Below are 20,188 nucleotides of genomic sequence, written 5' to 3'. Positions count from 1 at the left end.
GAATAGATTAGCCTGGGAAGGGCGCTGGTCGACCACTCCGTGTACCCCTGTGGTTCGTCCAGCGGCTGTAGCGTTAAGTAGATGAGCACTAGACGTTCCGAATGTGACTGCGCCAATGGAGTTTGTTTGAGAGAGGAAAAAAAAAAGTCAGACAGCCTGCGCCGATAACCAAAGGCAACGCCGATATTGACGAAAACGAGGATGATAGCCGGGAAATGGAATCCACACGAAGAATTGTTTTAACGGAGGTGCGGGTAGACCCTGAACGAAGAAACGACTAACCAAATGGGCAAAAACATGGCAGGAAGTTGCGACAGTATGGCAACGAGCTGCTGGTGCGCAGATGTCCTGCAGCAAACATACAGTAGAAGCGATCCGCCAGAATAAGGGAGTCTAGATTGAAAGCCTTCACGTACTTCTCTCAGGGCTTTCGAAGGGAAGAAGATTGCAATCGAAAAATGAACGGAGGACGGCGGCATGAGCCCAGTGGTAGGATAAGAGGGTCAGGGAGGCTAGGAAGACAACGGTGGATGGTAACATTCGAACAATGTCGAACGAGTCCAAACCAGAGAATTAGGAGCGATGAAAACGGGAACAACGTTAGGATTCAGAGTCCGTTGGGAAAGAATAGTTGATCAGAAACAAGTCGTTCTGCTTCAGTACGTAACTTATTTCGACTTAAAAAGAGCGTGCTCATTCGGCACACATGAGCTAATGGACTGCGGCGGGAATATATTTACTGGTGTTCGAAGAGGAACGTGGTTAGCATTTGCCTGTAGCACGATGCATATGTAATCTAGCCGCCGTGACAGGAAATTGTTTTGTTTTTTCACTGGCACTTCGTTCGTTCATATGATCTGTGACGAGACACCGAGATCAAAATTACTGGAAGACAATAAAAGTTAAATCGCCGTTTTTCTATTATGGAAAACTTTGCAAATCATTTTGAGGTGAGTCGTCTGCTCGTTACGAAGCCAAGCCTTCCACTACTGTTCTAACTCTTTATAATGCTAGCAAAAATATAGCATCTCGAGAGCTTTCTCAACTTGTTTTCTACGCACTCGTACACACGTTTATTGAGCCCTCGTGCAATTGTGTGCATGTTTGCGGTGGACAACGTGCATGAGCGCCATAGTGTACGCCTATGCTTTATACAGAATAAGGACAGACGGAGTCTATGGTCAAAACGCGCATAGTTACGCTAGAAAGGAGATGACTGCGAGACGTTGCGCAGAAAACCTTACGAGTGATTGGCTCCTATAGTATTTCGTGGCACGCTCGGATGGAACAAAATAAGTGGCCCTTATTTATTTATTAGTAAGACGGAGTGTACTTTGTTTGACTTCCGGACCATGTGACTTTCCAGGGGCTTATTGGTTTGAACTTGCCCCAACTTGTTCCGAAGGTTTACTTTACTCGGATGAATGCTTGCTTCCACGACTCCGGCTGAAGCTGAAGGTCTCATGACAGAAATCTAATAAGATAATAATTTGCTGAAGAAACGGCAGTCCTTAGCCGATGCAGGCAATCGCGCTTGCGTGTGCCAGAACCATCACTGTTCGCTTTTTATATTTCATTATATATATTAGTAGAAATTAAATATATAGCTGTTATTTATATAGAGTGGTGTATCTTATATTAGGCATCCAGGGTCTTATAACGTTTTAGGTTTGAAGTCCACAACACGTTATTTCGTAAGCTATCGGGACCGCATCCAAGTGCTCATTCTACTAGGATAAAAGAGACAGGAAGATTTTCTGTCTAAGCCTACTAGCATCGATCTTGATGCGCTTTTTTTTTATTGTACAGTCACACTGTTACTTTTCGCCTCCTAGATAATGTGTAGTTCACAAAGATAATCTGATGAATACGAAAAGTTAGAAATATACTACTCCTGTGCGCTGGCGCGGAAACGCCGCCTTGTGTGTCCGTTGTGGTAAGTAGATTGCCGCAAGAGTTTAGTGGCCTCGTTCGTGTTTTTTTAGGAAGACAATTTTGCTTTTAGCTGGTGTAATGGGCAGCTGTTGTTGGTTGTATACACATCGTAGTCTAAAGGTCGTCTGCTATGTTTGACTGGGCTGACTGCCTCGTTGAAAGGAAACTCATTCAAGGCCTACAGGACAGGACGATGCTTATATGGACAAACAAGTAAAGCTGAAAGGATTGTTTTGTTGGACGTAGTTAAACTGCGGGTCAATCGAGAACTTTTTTATAACGGCAAGTTGTGCATACTCATCGTTATCAAAAACCTAAGCGAAATTTATACAAACGTGTATTATAAATCCAGTTGCATTCCTGCTGTAGCTTGTCCGGAAGGATGGTATACAGACAAAGTTAGAGGGTTAGGGAAAGACAGCCTGTTAGGAAGCAACTTAAACGAACTTATGGCTAATGAAATGCGTAAAATCGACAAAATTATTCATAATAAGTAAACAGTAGGCGAAAGACTGTAAGTAGTCGTTGTTATAAACTGAACGTATTCTTTTATGGATCAACGACCATGCACTACTATATATATTTTTCAAGTGCTCCTACGCTATTGGTGGTATCATTGAGTACGTACCGAAAAGCGTCGCTTTTCCGGCACCAGGAGACAGCTCAGGCTGTGATTTTTTTCGTTTGGTAGTAAATCTTGGCCTATTTTGCAACGCATTGGCATATTGTTACGACATTGGGCCTACGGTGTTCCGTTGTAGATCCATTTGGAACTATCGTACAATAAAGGTCATCACTGCTGTATCACGGAGATGATTTGCATCCTTAGTAAAGCAGCTGTGGCTGCAGTGACATAGCGACTGAGCTTAGTTATGAGTGGTTCATATTTTGTAGCTATTTAAAAAAAAATCTATATGGCTTGTCGAAGCTATTTTGACATTTTTCGCTGTATTTTTGTTGATTTCTAAATTGTAGAATTGGCCTTGGTGCTCGTCCTTGGCGTGTTGTTGTTGTCGTCACCTCGTCAGCTTTAAAGCCACACGAACATACTGCGATAGCAGAATTTAAATAAGCTTACATGGCTTACAAAAAAGGTATCTAAGTTCGTAGAAAATACAGTCGACTTTTTCTTATCATATTAAGGTAAATTGGTTTACTTTATGGTATAACTATATGAATAAGATTCAGTATCTTGATTTTTTTCGCTGAGGCCGGCAGATATCAGGCTTTTTGTTTTTGCTCGCATGAAAATCCACCAACAGATACTCAGCTTCTTATTTGCTATGGTTTCTAATATGATGAAAGCAAGCGATTCCGTTCTATAGGCTCACACTTTCCCGAATTCGGACAACGGTCATATGGTAATGGTCATACGTGGCGTGTGTGCACAAAAATGCCGAAAAATCCAATTGCTAAGCTAAACACGTTTTCTCCAATGCTTTTCAATGCCCAATGTGGTTTGGGAAACTGTCTGGGACAAAACTTTCAAGCTATGCATTTTCAAACGGGTTACGCTCGGATAAAATGAGAACTTGAGCCCTTTGGGACGGTTTATGGCATTGACAGGCCCCCTTTCGTAGAAATCGTATTCCTTACGTACACTCAAAATGGCTATATTACGAACTTTGCCAAAAAATAATTTCATAGGTTATCGAAGAACCAGGTGTATTATATAACAAAAAATCCAACAAAATTTATCTAGGCCCATTCCCTACATAAGTGTTTCTATCTACATGCTTTCCGTTCGGTATCATATTGTTCGGTATGTTTGTATGACTAATTTTCGTTTATAAATTTTACTGAATCCATTGGTGTTTATATAACTCAGATGACTACATGACTATTTCTAGTCGACCGGAACGTTGATACCTAACTGATTACAGATTGTTTAAGTATTGTACATAATAGACATCGCCAACCTGAACGCTTCCAAACAGTTACGGGTACGGTTAATAATCTCCCAGATAACACCTATTGCAAGTTATTGTATTGATTCAATCGTTTGCTGCCCAGTAAACAAACCGCACGTGGCTGACTCCGCGATGGCACTATTCGACCCTAAATAAAACTTTTTACGAAGTACGTCGAAGAAGAATCGGCGACCAAAATGATGATTGAAGGTCTTATGAAGTAACTGCTCGAAATATCACACTTACATATGTTGAAGTATGGTAAGTGCCGAGAAGATGGCGTGCATCTATGCCGACAGCGCGGATATCGGTTCCGCTATACTTATAGCGCATTTTTAAGTCGTTTACGATTCATCTATTTTCAAGATGCAATTGAGCAAAATGGCCACCTATCGATGGAAAATAAACTTAAACCAGGTAAAACAGACCCCACAGGTGAGCTTATGATGAAGTCATAAACTTCAAGCTTTTTTTGTTTGCGGAAACTGCTCTTAATATAATATGCAATCTCAGAAGATACGATATACTATCACGTGGTCTATTAGTACGGTTCGGCTTAAATATTCTACAACCTTCTGTTAATTTTTAAACCAATAATGGATAATGACAATTCGTATATAATTTAAAAAAGAAATTATCTTACATATTAAGACGTTCCGAAGATTCTTGGCAATAAACGAAATATGATAAAAAATTATAACCCAATCGTCAATGGTTTAAGCGGTGGCAGTATCGTCCGATAAAACCATTATTATATGCTGGCCCAAAGCAATCCCGATGGAAATATCTATTTGCTCGAGCATAAACAAGCGTCACTTTTGGCAGTGAAAAAAGAAACGGACGGGATAGATCTTAGATCGAATGACGCTCGACGAAGAAAAATCCAATACGAACTTCTTCTAGAATTAACTTCTATTTTTTTTTTTTGCCAAAACTAGTACTTACATTCAGAACTGTGCCTTCATCTACCGATATTGTATTCTTTAAATTCGAAAACAACATTTATGTGATTGGAGTTGTATCACAGAGACATTTCACCTATAACTTCTAAGCTGTGTGGTAACAGGTAACTACTAATTCATTTTTAACAACGCAACTTTTGCCGACTATGAATTTGGCGTTTACTGTAGAAAACCTAATTACTTGAAGTATACTTGGATCGAGAAGCTCGAAAGCCGCTTAAACGAATTGGTGACTTATTTAGTTAAATGTGTTTCTGTTCTAATTTGCTGGTTGATTTCCTCTTCTTTCTAGGTTTAAGTGTGCTTTAGTTACTATGCGCCCGCGAAATTGTTTTTTATTTACACCTGCAATTAGTGCATAAATAAACTTCTCAGTTAGGTAATTTTTTTTTGGTTTTTTTTTCAACTTTAGACGTCCTATAACGTATCACTTGTTACATTTAGAAGCCACAAAGTTTCTTGACGCCTTATGAACAGTATTCCGAGGTGTGCGATCTTCTTCTGAAGCATGTGAGCTATTTCTATATTGATCTACTTGATCGATTAGTGACGTCTGCAAATAAGTGGTTAGCTTTTCTTTTTTCATATTGTCTGTGTCAATACGTTATTTTAAAGGTTTTGAGGAAAATGAAACCAAGATTAAACATTCATTGAACGATCAAACTGAGGAATTAAGCAAAGCACAGCTTGTTACGTTCGCCCTAAGCTAAAACGGCGGTTACGGGTTCGAAGTTAGAGTTATTCGTTTTATATTGCACCATAGTCAAATAATTTATAAAAATAATAACTGATAACATTACTTTCTTCTCGGTGGGATTCGATATGTCTACTGCGCTGCTGCTATCGTTCCTGGAATCGATTTTCTGGACGCTGTTGTTTGCTTACCATTCGGGGTACATTTACGGACATCCAACACAGCCACTTCCGTGGCGGACTGTGAGTTATGGGTCCGCGGTCTGCGATATCTCGTCGAGGACACGGTGGGAGCACCTTATCCGCTTCAAGTCGAACGTTGGCTAAGGAAAGAATTCTATACGATGACAAATTCGCGCGAAACTGTTTCGTTAAAAGATCTCAAAGCGTTCTTACCCAGGGTAAGTTCACTCTCTGTTTGGCAATCGTGTGCGGTAACGGTAGTCAGTAATAAGCAAAAAGTGATAAATAATTTTTGCTCAGAGAGGGTGCAGTAGTATAGTGGTAGGATATAGGTAACTTTCGCTTTCGAGGTGTTTCAGTTTCTGCTAAATCTGTCAACAACGTCACAGAAAACGCAATACTATTCAATACTGAGCCAAATGTGTATCGTTATCATTATCAGATCATGAAACAGCATGGTGTGGGTGATCAGTAGGCATCTCTTCGAGTGCGTTGTCTTTGGGCGGATTTGTTGAAGTCATGCTGTTTGTTGGACGTAGACCTTTTTTTCGCGCATGCGTTCTAGAAGCTTTTTGGGTGAAAATGACGTACAGCCGCCTTCTCTTGTCAAACGTCAAATTTTAGTGTCGTTGTGTAGCTTACAATAGTGAGCCTACAAGTTAGGAAAGGCAAGTGTGTCCAAGGCCTTTTTCCTAGCCGGTTAGTGCAGGCAGACTCGTTGCGACCAAACATGAAACAAGTAATCAACTTTGAAAGCTTACAGTAACACAACGGGAAAAACTTCGTCCCTTCGGCCTCGAGCTTATGATGATAACGATACGTGCAATTGAGATGACTATAATAGTAAAATGGAGCCATACTTCGGAGCCCTGGAAAAGCCTGTTTACTACATAGAGATACAGTCGAAACCTAAAATAAGCTTCCACTTTTTCCGTTCACTTCAATTTACATTATTGAATAGTGAGCTGCCGGCGGGAAGTGGTCGCAGCACGATGTATCATATATGCTAAAGCATTGCTAAACTTGAATCAAATATGTCTGCGGAAAATGACAAACGCTTCTTAATGGTGGTGGCATAAACAATCGTAATAATAACAATGTCTGACAGCAGACGTACAAAGTAATATAAAGTTATGACTTATGCGGTCTTTCTCCACAGGCCCCAAGCCTATACTGCCTTCAAAGGATCTAATACGAGCCCGATTATTTCCTCTCATTAACATCCATGTATCGAAAGGCTTTTAGAACGTTCGTGATGTTGTACAACACAGTGTATATCTCACTGTATCGAAGCCAGAGTACAAACTGTAATTCAGATTGCTTGTTCTTTTAATCAGTATAGTAAATGCGGCATCTGCTGCTAATTTGTAGGCAGTCTTTCTGCTTTCGAAACGATCGTCCTAGGGTCCACGCGGGGCATCATAACACTTCTTGTGCTGCATAAACGAAATCGAAACCCCAAATAGGAATCCGACTTGGGTTGTAGCGAATTCTACAAAACGGTCATAGGGTTAACGTCTTCCCACCTCTACAGAGCTCTCAGATTAAAGGGGCAAAGGATTTCTTATACTCGAACTATAGTAACGATTCTTTGGCGTCAGGTCATTGCACATTGTACATGAAGGAAAGAACATAATGCGTCATGTCCTTTCGTAAGGTATTTTAATATCAAAGAGTTTGTCCTCGATTCAGATCCTCTTTTGTTGCGATCGCTCAAGAATCGCTGGTCGAAGTGCTTGTCAAGATGTCAACCGATTGCTGGTAACGTTGGAGAACGAAGACAACCAACGCTAATGGACTTTCGGCAAATGAAAAAGTTATTTATATGCAGCTTAGGGAAGAAGAAAGAAATACGAGGCAGAGTTTCTTTTACCATTGGCAGCCCCGCTCAAAACGCATCTGGAATCTTTGCTACTACCTGTGATGCCAATGATATGGGCGGTGCTCTCGGCATGAAAATTCTAAAAGCGGATACAACTGGCCATTTATCGTGAGTCATATTGACCCGTAATAGCCAATGCTGAAAACCAGTGCTATGTCTATCTACACAAACGCGTTAGTCGATACAAAACCTTGACAACAAGAAATATGTGTGTGAAAGAATTATCTACGCAGAAGTGTCAAGACGGACAAAACGGTTTGAAAATCCATTACCATGCTTAGAAAGAGGCCTAACGCATTTCGAGCTTCACAGTTTGCTGACGAAAGGTCATGGACGAATGAATAGAAATCGTGACAAGCGCATGCCAGTCCTTCTGCCGTCGGTACTGCAAAGACACAATTACTGTACTACCGAAGGTCTATGGTCATTAGATTGGAAAATGTATCGATCATTAACACACGCAACCGTTGTCTATATTTCTGGAGTCTGCATAGAACGTCATGCTAAAAACTGCCGAAAGTGGTTATTGGGATCAATGAATTCCCTTCCAGCAGATGCATATTGGGTAAGCACGGCATGGAACAGCTCACCGTTGTCACAAATTTAGTTCCCGTAGTCGGTCATCGGACGGCTTTTCCTTCTATATTTCTAATATCAATATGGGCATTTTTAATTCAGAAGCAAGGCCTCAGTGATTTTGATGAAACTGGATCCAATTTAGGTTATATTAGTCACGAGTCGATTTGCGAGACAAGCGCATACCGAATACGGCCCTAGCTAATTTCAGGAACACACATTGTACCTAGATACTATATTTTCGAATACTTTATATTGAAAGAATGTTATTATGTTAGATTTAAGATTATGACACCAGTATAATTATAGTTCTTTTTGTATGTACGTAAGTTTATTATTTCAACTTGGTTGCGGACACCTAGGAAATGTGTTTCAGGTTTCGTTCAGTTTTGAATGCTTAGGTGATGCGTGTGAAGATATCGCATTTTAGCCTATCTGCTATTGATTAAGGCTCCAGCTTGTTGTACGGTGAACAAAATCGCTTAACGTCTCCGTAAATTGCTTCCTTTTCCTTCTTCTATAATCAGGCCAATTAAAGCTTTTACTTTCTATTTTCATCTGCCGGCTGATTCCTTATTCGCTATGAGTGCTGTCTATGCCGCTGCAAGACACATGGTGTATTGCAGGCGGCCAAAAGCAGTCTAAAGGCAGCCGTAGCTGCAAACTTTAGAAAAAATGACCCCCTAGAAAAGAGGGCCATTGAATCATTATTGAAGTTTCGTACGCACCAACGGTTCCCGCAGAGGCCGAGGATTAAAACCCGATTTAGTATATTTCCGTTGGCCCGTCTGATGATCTTTCCCATGGACGCAGTCTGTTGTAGTAATTTTTGATGTTTGGGCATAGCATCTGTTCACTGAACTATTCAGTATCGTCGCATGTTTACGCCAATATTCACTTAGCAGGATCCTGACTGTTGTTAGAATAAATAAACTATAATTATAAATGTAATCTCACGTGTTTCGTTTATGCACGTCATGATACCGTATCGATCAGTCGTCCGATGTCGTTCGCAGTGTTCACTTTCCCTTTCGTTTCTATATAAATTTTTTCGGTGCTTGGTGTCCTGTGTGAGCGGATGAAAAGGCTACACCTTCTAAATTTCGTTTTTTCGGCATACTTTTGCAAAACCGTTTCACAAAATGTATGCCGTCACACGCAAAATAAGCGAGTCAATAGCAGTAATACTAGCTATAATTCCAAAACGTTCTGCCTCACTCCATTCGTGGTTACGTCACGTTGTCCAGAAAGATACGCGCTCGATCGATTGCTAGAAGGCGTAAGAGTCCCGCGGGGCCGGGTGGAGTTCGCGTTTCGTCGGCGTCCTGAGTCGAGCGCGTGAAGAGGCTTTAATTAGCGTTTCGCTTAGCCCGTTCTAATTGTGGCAGCGATGGGTGGTGTACGGCCATTTTATTATTCGTGCGCACGAATGTGTATTGATTTCTCTCTCGCATCGTAAAAATGTAGGGTTCTCGTTCAAGCGTCCGTCCTGCGTCCAGCAGCGAACTCGATTTAGTCGTCATGAACAACCGGAGCTAGTTCTATTCGCTCTTAAAGATAGACTAGTTCGACTCGGGTCGGGTTGCCCACATAAGTAGCAGCAACGGCCTGTAGGCTGGTAGTAAACGCTGTTGGATAGGATGGCAACCTTTTGTAGCTAAGGGGAGCGGACTGAGCAGAGGTGTGGAAACTCATGTGAAAGACGCCAATAGAAGGAACGAATGATCAAAATACCGCCTATTCGAGCGTGTCACGTGGACAATAACCCCTAACAATGCCTATTATTGACTACTGCATGCTATTGCTGACACTATCCGTGCACCGCGCCTGGTCACGCAGGCACACACACACACATATATATATATACATACATACATATATAAGGCAGTAGTAACGACAGCAAGCTCCACGTTCGTTACAAGTAATACACTCTACACATAGCGACCTAAAAGCAGATCTACCGACTTAGCCTTTTACGCATACATTTGCCCTTAACTGTAACCTTGTTTGCTTCGGACGTTGCCCTCTGGGCTACAGAGCTTCTACATAGCGTGCATTGTATCACCTTTATTCTGCTTATCAGCCCGACGAAAGAATCGCCAGGTTTCCTCGATACCACTGTTATCGCTTTTATTCCGTCGTCGCCATCGTTCTTACCCGACCAACAAAAATAAGACGACTATGCCCACAATAGTTATGTAGCATAGGGTGAATCTGTGAGCCACCTACAAACATAGGCAAATAGAGGCGAAAGATATTGCGCCAGATAGAAAAATGAAAAGAATACGCTAGGAAAATATTCATATCGGTGCTGCGAGCAGGAAAACTGCCGACCACTGTCCAGCGCGCACGGCTATTGTAAGCGCAAGGAAAAGACGAGATTACCGAAGTTGGTTTGGCTCATTTTTCCACCAGCTTAGCACATTCTAAGGTCTGCTGTCGGAGCTAGCTATTCATCCAGAACGCCATGGATTTGAGAAACAAACTTAGGTCGTCATAGACCACTGCGCCTTCACACAGCTCCAGGCATGATAAACGAGCTTCATTATATTATGCCATATCCTATAGAGCGTTCTCCGCTGTTTATGGAGACACACAAGCCTAACCGCTGTTGACAATGCTATCGTTGATGCTGCTGTCGACGACGTCGACTGGACTGAACCATAAAATAAAGTAGTCACCCATGGACCTTACCCCACGTCTGATTCATTACTAAGCAGATTATATTTTACTTGTGTAAAAGGTTAATTATATCTATAATATAGGTAACGTCAAACGGCGTACAGCTTTCCCCATGAACTAAACATAGCTTTTTACGATAAACAAGCACGAGTGTAGTACACCTGTTGACGCAATACACTTTTCATGTTGAAGATTGGTGAGTATAAAAAGTGTGGACAAAAGATGGCGGCCGCTTTGGTGTTTGTTGATGCAGGCGCGGTCTTGTTTTTAAACATAGAAAATTGGAAGGAAATTATAGCCGTCAGTTCACCAACCAGTCAAATTAACCTTATTATTTATAGGAAAAAAACAACTTTGCCATTCAAAGTAAAGTTTGTTCAATCAGCTTCATCTTTCGCGCGCATTGTTCTGACGCAGAACTCAAACAGTTTTTACAAAATCAGCCCAATCCAACCACTTCAAGGGATTGTATTGGCTTTGACAAACAGACACAGACTTTTAGCAACACACAGATAGATTATGTTAGTAATGCTTTCTACATATGTGTTTAGCAAGACTCGCTTAATATACCTGTACATGTACAGGATAGTATCTTTAGATTAAGGAAAACTTTGGGTACCTAGTGCGTACCAAACAAAAGCCAATTCTTTTTAAAACAAGACAACAAAACCGTCATGGCGTACAACGCTGCGTCGCTTCCGGAAGTCGAGCGAAGATCAGTTATTATCCAATCTTTCCGCGCTGGACTAATTGTCACCAAAATAATAAAAAAAAGCTTTTGTTTATGCTTAAAACATTACTGCCAGTCTCCATGCGGTTTTTACAAAATTCAATAAAAGCTTCTATGAGACAAGTCGTAGGATAGTTAATAGAGGATCCAAAAATTCAATAAAAGCTTCTATGAGACAAGTCGTAGGATAGTTAATAGAGGATCCAAAAATTCATCAAAATAGCTTAAAAAGCCATTGGTATCGTCCAGATATGTTGCAATGGTCAGTCTTTTCCAGACTTTTTGCGCTTGCATTCTTTTCAAACTTTTGGGCTAGTCTGAGCTGCTGTATTTCCTGGGCCTACTTTCTATCCTAAATGTAACTCGACTAGAATTTACTCAGAAGAATAATGCTTCTTGAAATAAGTAGTAGTAGTAGTAGTTTCAGTTTCCTGAAACTGTAATCGCAATGGGTTGTGCTTATACTGAACAAGCATGGTCATCAGGAATGACTTTTAGCGCAATTAAAAGACATCGTTAAATTATCTGCTTCCTTTAGGGTAGAGTCTTAAAAAAAGCCAAAGAAAGATTTTCGGTTTACATGCGCCACCATGTATATCCATCCTCGTGTGTGAGTGAAATATACTTTGTGATAATGTTGCAGCAGCAGATACTTTTTCTAATATTTTGTGTTTATATATGTATATATGTATGGCTATGCGTTCAATATATAGGGTCCCAGGATGCTGAAATGGGATTGGTGGCCCGGAAGAAGCGTCCACGATAGCGGTAGCCGGGTCGGCACGCCATGCGCATGTCGTAGATATAACGACACGCCGCTCCATATCGTTGTAAAGTGCGACCGATCCGAGTCAAGTGCATAGCATTTACGGCTTCATTCTGTATCTACCACTTCTCCCACAGAATAAATGATGTGCATAGACAGCTTCTCTTTTCCCACGTCTACATATACCGGAATAGGAAGAAACAGATGACTGCAGGAAAAAATGAGGCAACATTTCGTCGTTCGGCTCGTGCCTGACGGTTAACAGCAAGCGTCTTTGTGCCTGTTGCCTCGTGAGTGTATCTGTGTAAATGTCAGTTTTGCCTGTATTCGTCTCCGTATTTTATCGAGCTGCCGGACAAAAAGTACTCATTTCTCTTTTCGAGTATAAGCGCATCCGGCTGTATCTGATCAGCAGAGGTCGGCAGGGCAACTTCTACAGAGGGCCCACCGAGTCGGAGAAAACTCTTGCTTCACCAAAAGAGGGAAATTTTGAATTGAGTGTGAGAATAACGGGCTCAGGATAGCCATTTTGGATGTTGACGATGTGCCGTGATTGCAATGAATGTTCATAAGAGTACTAGATGTACCAAACTCGGCCCGAGGGAAGTAGAGGTCCATACTCTACGTAGTTCCTTTTAGAGATTTGTTCGTTAATGTATTTGTTAAAGTTCAGTTTCTGCATACCAAGAAGAAATAAGAGCTTATCTTTGGGGGCATACTACAGCGGGAAAGATAGAATAATTGCACTAAAGGGTCCGTAACTGCGGAGAATTTTTACCTTTGTGAAGTAAGTTAAAAGACTAAGAAAGCATAAATCCCCTTTTTATTGCAAATATATTATTCTATTAATTCAGTAGTCATGCTACAAAGCTATTTATAACAATCGAAAGTATATCAATAATTCCGCGTATGTATTTACCTCGTAATCGGTGTGACCGCTATCTCTGTGCGTCGATAATTTGGGAGAATACTCGAGTTCTATTGATCATTACGTTGCTTACTAACAACCCCAAAATTGCTCCGAAGTCGATAGTATTTTTAGAGTCGTTAAAATGGGGCACATAATCATTGCTAGCAGCAAAGGGATGCATTGTTTTCGTGGGCTTTCAAATTTAAACTGATATAAACGGTGGCCATATTTGGTACTGAACGTTCATACTACCGATTTGGAGTGACGTCGTTAAAGCCCTGGGTAATGATTTGCTTCGTTATTGAAGCTGTTGTCTCTCGTTTGTGGCTACTTTTTATCCTTATTAATTACATCTTTATTTTTGAGCTTTTTCTAAATCAAGGGACACGTTTTACTAGCGATCGTAACGGTGCACTAAAGAGCTAGTGTCAGCTACTTGCTCGAATCGGTGAAATACAGTTGAGACTAAGAATCATTGCCCGTGAGCCATAGTTTGTGTTATATCATCATATACTCTATACTCTATACGACAGGTGTGAAGAAACGAAGAAAGCATACGTTTGTAGAATTCAGCATAGGTCTTCCCGTAACACTGTAACGCCCCGATAGTGCGTTTTGTCGGGCAATTTCGAAGCGGAAATGCGGAGCGTATACACAGTGCAGTAGGTTAGCCATCGTCACGATGTATATCATGTCACAAAGTAATACGTGACATTACTCTATACATGTATATAGGAATATTCTACGTAGAGCAAATAATCTTTGAGTGTCCCTATCACCGAGATGACGGGTCTATAGAGAGCACTATGAACATTCTATGAGATTAGCTCGACTCGTTTCTCGGCCACCTCGACCCGTGGAGCTGCCAGCCACCGCGACCTGGTTATAACACCCTTTCGCTCCTTCCTTAAATGGAAAACGATTACCATTTGGCGGCAGCATCTAGACACACCGACACGAGGCAAAGTGGGCACCTCCTGCAACGCCGCTTCCAGTCAACAGAGCAATCATCGTTTCAGAAGGTAAACTTTGACAATCGGCTAGATGCAGTAGGAATGACTCACGTATGGGATACGCGCGTTTGACTACTCCAACGTCTAATTTGTTACGTAACGGTTGGTGGATGCGAAATTTCGAATCGGAACATCGAAGATAAGCATTGTAGATGAGTAATAAGCTCGATCAATATGAGCAAAAATGTTGCCTGCAACTGATGCTACGAAAATTTATGTTCAACAAAACTATACGCTTATGGGACAGCTTGCTTTAGATAGCCAATTCTCCCCTTTTTTTTGAGTGTAGTGCAGTGATAAACATAATCAATATGCAAGCTGCTTTCCTTAACTATTAGTGATTATTATTAATAGTTAAGAAAAGCTAGCAAATATTAGGAAGTGGTTACTAGTAATAAAAGGACAATGGGAAAACATTGTTACGATTAATAGCTCTTTGTATGGCTTTATAGGCCTGTTAAAGAAACCTTAAAGTAATTTCAACAAGACCCACTTCGTCTAGACCCTTAGGGACGGCAGTCGCTGACTCTACACCTAAAAAAAGATTCATGGAGAGGACTTATTCACAAAGAGGAAATAACTGAATACGCTAAATACAGAAGAAACAGAATAAACGTTGTGTAGTCCGGTACAATATGTCAGACAAAAAATAATCGCTCTTACAAAACATAGGGTACACGTTCCAACGGTACCAGCCAAAGATTTCGAGGCGATCCTTTTTTTGTCATTCTCCAGCCGTGAAACAATGTAAGATTAAGCGTAAAGTGACAGCACGGTTTATCATTGCATTACCTTATACATTATAATAATCTGTAAAGCGATGTCGTTCTTTAAAAGGCTGACAAGAGAGAGTTTCACTGGGTCGCTCATGTCCGTTTTTTACTCTTTGAACCAAGATAAACACCTGACAAAGTGAACAAACCATGACTTTTACACGCATCGAATTCAATTTGCATATCGTTCACTTCATCAAGTTATACGGCCAAGCAAGAGTAAAAATAGTACGATCAAACAATGCAACAAATAGTATACATGATTTGCTAGGCTGGTCCGCTGAGACCTATGTATGCTTATACACATGGGCAGCGTACATTTTCTATATCCATCCGAAAGATATAACCGGTAAATATCATGGTCACTAGTCCCCAGAGTCCTTTTAGGATAACACTTGTTGTGTACTTGCGTGTAAAAGAGGCGCTACTAAATATTAAGTAGGTTTGAAATGAGTTGACTGCTTACCACGATCGATTTGTCCCCCATCAGCGTTCAGCTCGGTTTTAATTTCACGTCTGCCTGATGTTACCGATACCTTTAGTGTTATTAGCCACCGCTGTTCTTTCAATTGTGATTGACACGAAAACATTTTTCACCCGTCAGTGCAAAATTTGAATGAAGAATAAAATGCTGAGAAAGAGCAGGCTAAATGGCAAAGGACAAGAAAGGTTTGATGCGAGTACGCAGGTGTCTCAGCCCACGCCGCTGGCGCTACCGGCAGTAAGCCGTAAGGCATCAAGCAATTCGGTCAGTCAGTGAATCGTATCCGGTTCATCATCAATGTGCGCCTAACAAAAAAGAGCAGGAAAAAGAAGAAGTCGTCCCATTTTCATGAACTTCTCATTGATGGAAAAGGAAAAAGACGATATGGAACGAGGCAAACGCTTGCGCTGCTTTGTGGCCTTAACGAAATGCTGATTGGATTAGTCAATGAGGTATTATTAGAATACGAACCGACCGTCGATCGCTTCACTCTGAGTGACAATAGGAGATTCGCACGGCCGACTGTAGAAACGAGGACAAAGAAAAAGGATTTCACTTGAAGCGTAGGCAAATATACAAGGAGCTGTGAAACACAGAAGTAGGAACCTGGCAAAAGCTTCTCGTAGCCGTCCTTGTCTATACTACTATCACTGATGCTATTGCCATCGTGAAGTCCTGCTTTCATTATTTGGGCCTGTTTATGCATAGCCCGGTTAGCCCGACAAGGAAACAGAAGCGTTGAAGACGAAGCGTCGACAGTCAAGCATTAATCGAAAGCTAACATATATAATTAGACACTTTTTCTTATAGAGGATCACCGAAGCTAAGCAACGTGTCAGGCTACATATATATATATATATATATATATATATATATATGGTGACGAGTTTTTACTGGATTACATCATTTCACGATCAGAGATTTTTGCGCTTTTTCGTTCTCCACTAAAATGTACGATCTGCCATGTTATTTTCCATGAAGTATGTGCAGTTATGTGGAAAACGTGAAATAACAACGATGTAACTCGAAACATATATGTACGCATGGCTACGACATGGCTCACTTATGATTTTAGTTATTTTCATGTTCTTCCATGCTCTGAGTAGTTACATAGTCAAGCTAGATTTAAGACGAGCACAGTTTAATAAATATGGTATTAACTGCTTTATTTTAGACTAACAAGCGTCTACTTCAGTTTTCAGAAGATTTTTGCGAGCTAAACTTTTGATAGAATGTAAGTTTTACTTCATCTCGTGGATACTAAACGTACTGTGGGATGAATTAGATAATATTGACAGACGTAAATTTTGAAATTTTTGGGGTGGCATAAGCGTTCATTGTCAATTCGTTGCCAGGGCATTGTCAGATGCTTGGGGCATATGACAGGTGAAAGTTCTGTTTTAAGGGTCCCTAAGTTAGTTTGTGGAACTGTGGAAGCCTAATTTGCTTTAGGCCTTTTTAGACACCAATCCGTCAATTGAAAGGCAACTTGTTAACTCGTGCACTTACATTTGGTCGGCCTACTTAACTATCAATACATTGCCTATTGCTGGCAAAATGATCTGTTTTCCGTGTATAGAATAGGGTCCATCACATCGAATATCTTTAGGCCCGTTGTGAGTGGGAGATGATTAATACTGATTTACCACCTCAGTCAAACTTCATATATACGGACACTGTAAAATGAAAAGAAATCGTTTTCGTGCTCCGTAGTTGCTTATTCTTGACAATTACATATTTAAGGAACGTGCTATTATACCGATTCATATATTACGCAAGCGGACAAATTGACTCGATAAGTCAGCCGCTATCCCTGCTGTTTGCTGTTATTCGGAATAGGCCATTGAAGAAGTCAATATTATTGTGGTATAGTGCTCATTTTGATTTTGGCCATGGCGGTTATGTTATTATATTCATGGATATTTCGAAGACTATCGTGCCAAAGCCTCGACGGCGTTTGCATTGCGTGTTTATTTCATCTCTGGCTATCAAGCGATTCCTGAATGTTCGGGAGCCGATCTCAAACTTCAACTATGTTGCCTTTGGTTCAAATTTCGCATCGTTCTGCAGTGGTATTTCGCGAAATGCGCGCTAAGATTTACAGAAAGGTTAGCAGGGAAAAAGGTCTCTACCGATATACCACTATGATGCTGAACTGCGTACGAGGCCTTCGCGCGCCTGAGTCCAAATATGTCGCTTTCGTCTTCGTTTGCCGGTAAGGAAGCGTTGCCTACTTGAACAGTATTCTCGATTCGATCAAATGTCAATTTATGAAGTACTTCACCGTAGCAGTACTGCCTGAATTAGAAGTAAGTACCTAATATAAAAAATGCTTACGTGTAGCTTTTAAAAATCATTATGCGGAGAATTAAGTCTATCCTGAGCCATTATCGAAACGGCATTACGGTGGCCGTTTGGTGTAGCTCATGTAACGATATATATATAACTATTCTGTTACCTTTTAGCATTGTTTAACATCGTTTACCTACTGAAATCAGGACAACGCTCCTCTACCAACCATGACATCGATTGTGAAATTAAAGGACTGCTTGATAATGTTAGAGTCAGGAAGCAAGCACTTAACCTGACCGACAAAGACCAGGCCCAGTCAAATTCTTCACATTATTTTATTGTGTACCCTTTGTTACCGGCTAGATTTACCAGCTTGAAACTTACACAGCTTCCCCGAGCGTGAACTCTGCCATTTGAAAGTGTGTCAGTCAGCTGTGAGCAGAGAAATTGTATTTCTTTCTTCGTCAGTTTTTGTTGGACTTTATTGAAACCAAGTAGAATCCATACTTTGTTGTGTGCGTAACACTGCACTAACGTCGGCACGATAGGAGACTATTCGGTGCTGAAGGTATGTTGTACATCTCTTACTCTGTATATTGTTACCATATTTCTATTTATTCTATCGTACTTGTATTCAATTTTGTTTGAATGTCTTCTATCATATTACCATTACCAGACCGGTCAGGTTTTGGTTGTTAGTGTTTTTTGCGTTGTATGGACACCGTATTGTCTCAATGTCTGTTTGCCCGCCTGAGTGACGTGTACACGGTCCGCCCGCCATTGACCCTTAACTCTACCTCGAACTGGTGGCGTTTACCGTGAGTCTTTAGGGTGTCCGGCGCCCTAGGCATCTTATTAGGGGGCAAGCAAGAAACGGGATGGCAAAATACTCTAGCTACTCGTTCCGCCCATCATAGTAAGATCACACAGTAGCAATTTCATCAGTTATCCAGTTGGTCCACCGATCTACGTCTGGTTGCAAGTCTGCACTGAACACAGATCAGTGGCGGTTCCATAGAACGAGCCATGTTAACGCACGTCGCTGTTCGCAACCAGGGTATCAGACTGAGGCCGATGGCTCCCCTAAGAGTTACTCCGTTGCGGAGATGAATAACGGAAACAACGGTCTACTATTTTAATGCGAGTCTACTCTCCGCAGGGGTTCTGTGCGACGTGAGGAGGCGGATAAGTCGCAGTTGTTTCGTCAACAGAATCGTGAAAGGTTAATGATTAAGTCAGTCAGAACGTAAAATAGAGGTATGTACAATCGTTGAGTAATGAATTTCTGGGTGGTTTCGGAGGAGTAATGACAAAGAAGGCTGATGGTGTTCAATGCCTGAATGTTTAACGGACCCTACCAGCCACGTGGTGTCGAGAGGTTTGATGCGCTAAAACACAGACAGGCAGGTAGAGCGTATTCAACGATTTCGTCGTTCGTCTGGCCAATTCTCCACTGATAATTAACGCAAGTCGAATAAGAGACTACGAGCTGGTTCACAGTTCAATCTGGAAGCACAGCAAGACCTACATTTTAGGTCAGTTTAATTTTTCAGACGACCCAAAAGAATACGCTTACGTATGGAGCCTGTACTCAACACGTTTAAATTTAACCGCCTCTGTTATGTGCGGTCGCATTTATTCATACATCAGTTATCTCAAAAACAGTTTGAATGTTTATACCTTCCTAATTTCATTAACATACGATTCATATTTAAATTGCAGAAGAATTTACATAAAAATTATGATTTTTCTTTTTAGTCAAATACGTGAAGTTGCGGTCGATGCACAGCGGGTTGCTGATTCACAACACCAACAAACATTTGGCTTCGGCGAAGCTTCTCTTGATTCCGGCCTTTACATCTTCCACCATCCGAGACTTCGACTTTATTTTTAATGTACCCTTACAAGAAGGAATCGATTGACGTCGAGTCGGAAAAACGGCCAGGCTATTTCATGGGATCCCTCGACTCAAACAATTTGTTTGGAAGATTCTCACCAAAATCATCTCTTACGTCACGATGATAGTGGCCAGGTGCTTTGTTCTGTCGGAAATAAAAGTTGCAATCTTCATCTAGGTCCTTCCGAACGTACGGTAAAATAGTTTCTTGCTGTTAATTAAAGCCATTAGCACGAGTCGTTGTTTTCAATTAGTCCTCTGCTTGAAATGCCCCGCCACAATATAGGTCCCGGCGAGCTTACATGGTCTTTCTGCGCGATAATGTTGATTATTGTGCCCTTGTATTTGACTATAGCTTCATTGCTCCAAATAATTTGTCCCTAAACGTGCGTAATTGACATTTAGAAAATCGTTTTCTTTCATGCCGGTTATTTTCACTGATAGCATTTTAGCTTTTCTATTGAGAACGTCGTAAGATGCGGTAGGCTTATGATTTGGTC

General features: G+C 41.1%; 1 protein-coding gene across 5 annotated transcripts in view; it reads left to right on the top strand.

Moving 5' to 3' along the window:
* sl (small wing phospholipase C gamma 1) overlaps positions 1 to 20,188 on the top strand; it is an 83,773-nt gene that overhangs the window by 30,516 nt on the left and 33,069 nt on the right. For all 5 annotated transcript variants that reach the window (XR_002683087.2, XM_022840938.2, XM_022840939.2 and 2 more), the window contains exon 3: positions 5,726 to 5,901. Coding sequence is in view for 4 of the 5 variants with exons in the window: in XM_022840938.2 (XP_022696673.1) it covers positions 5,726 to 5,901 (176 nt within the window). In the remaining variant the exon portion in view is untranslated. The remainder of the gene's footprint in view (positions 1 to 5,725; positions 5,902 to 20,188) is intronic.

Source organism: Varroa jacobsoni, unplaced genomic scaffold (genome assembly GCF_002532875.2).
Source record: "Varroa jacobsoni isolate VJ856 unplaced genomic scaffold, vjacob_1.0 scaffold_898, whole genome shotgun sequence".
NCBI lineage: Eukaryota > Metazoa > Arthropoda > Arachnida > Mesostigmata > Varroidae > Varroa > Varroa jacobsoni.
The sequence above is the reverse complement of the archived record's forward strand: the minus strand, read 5'-3'. Positions and strand labels throughout refer to the sequence as shown.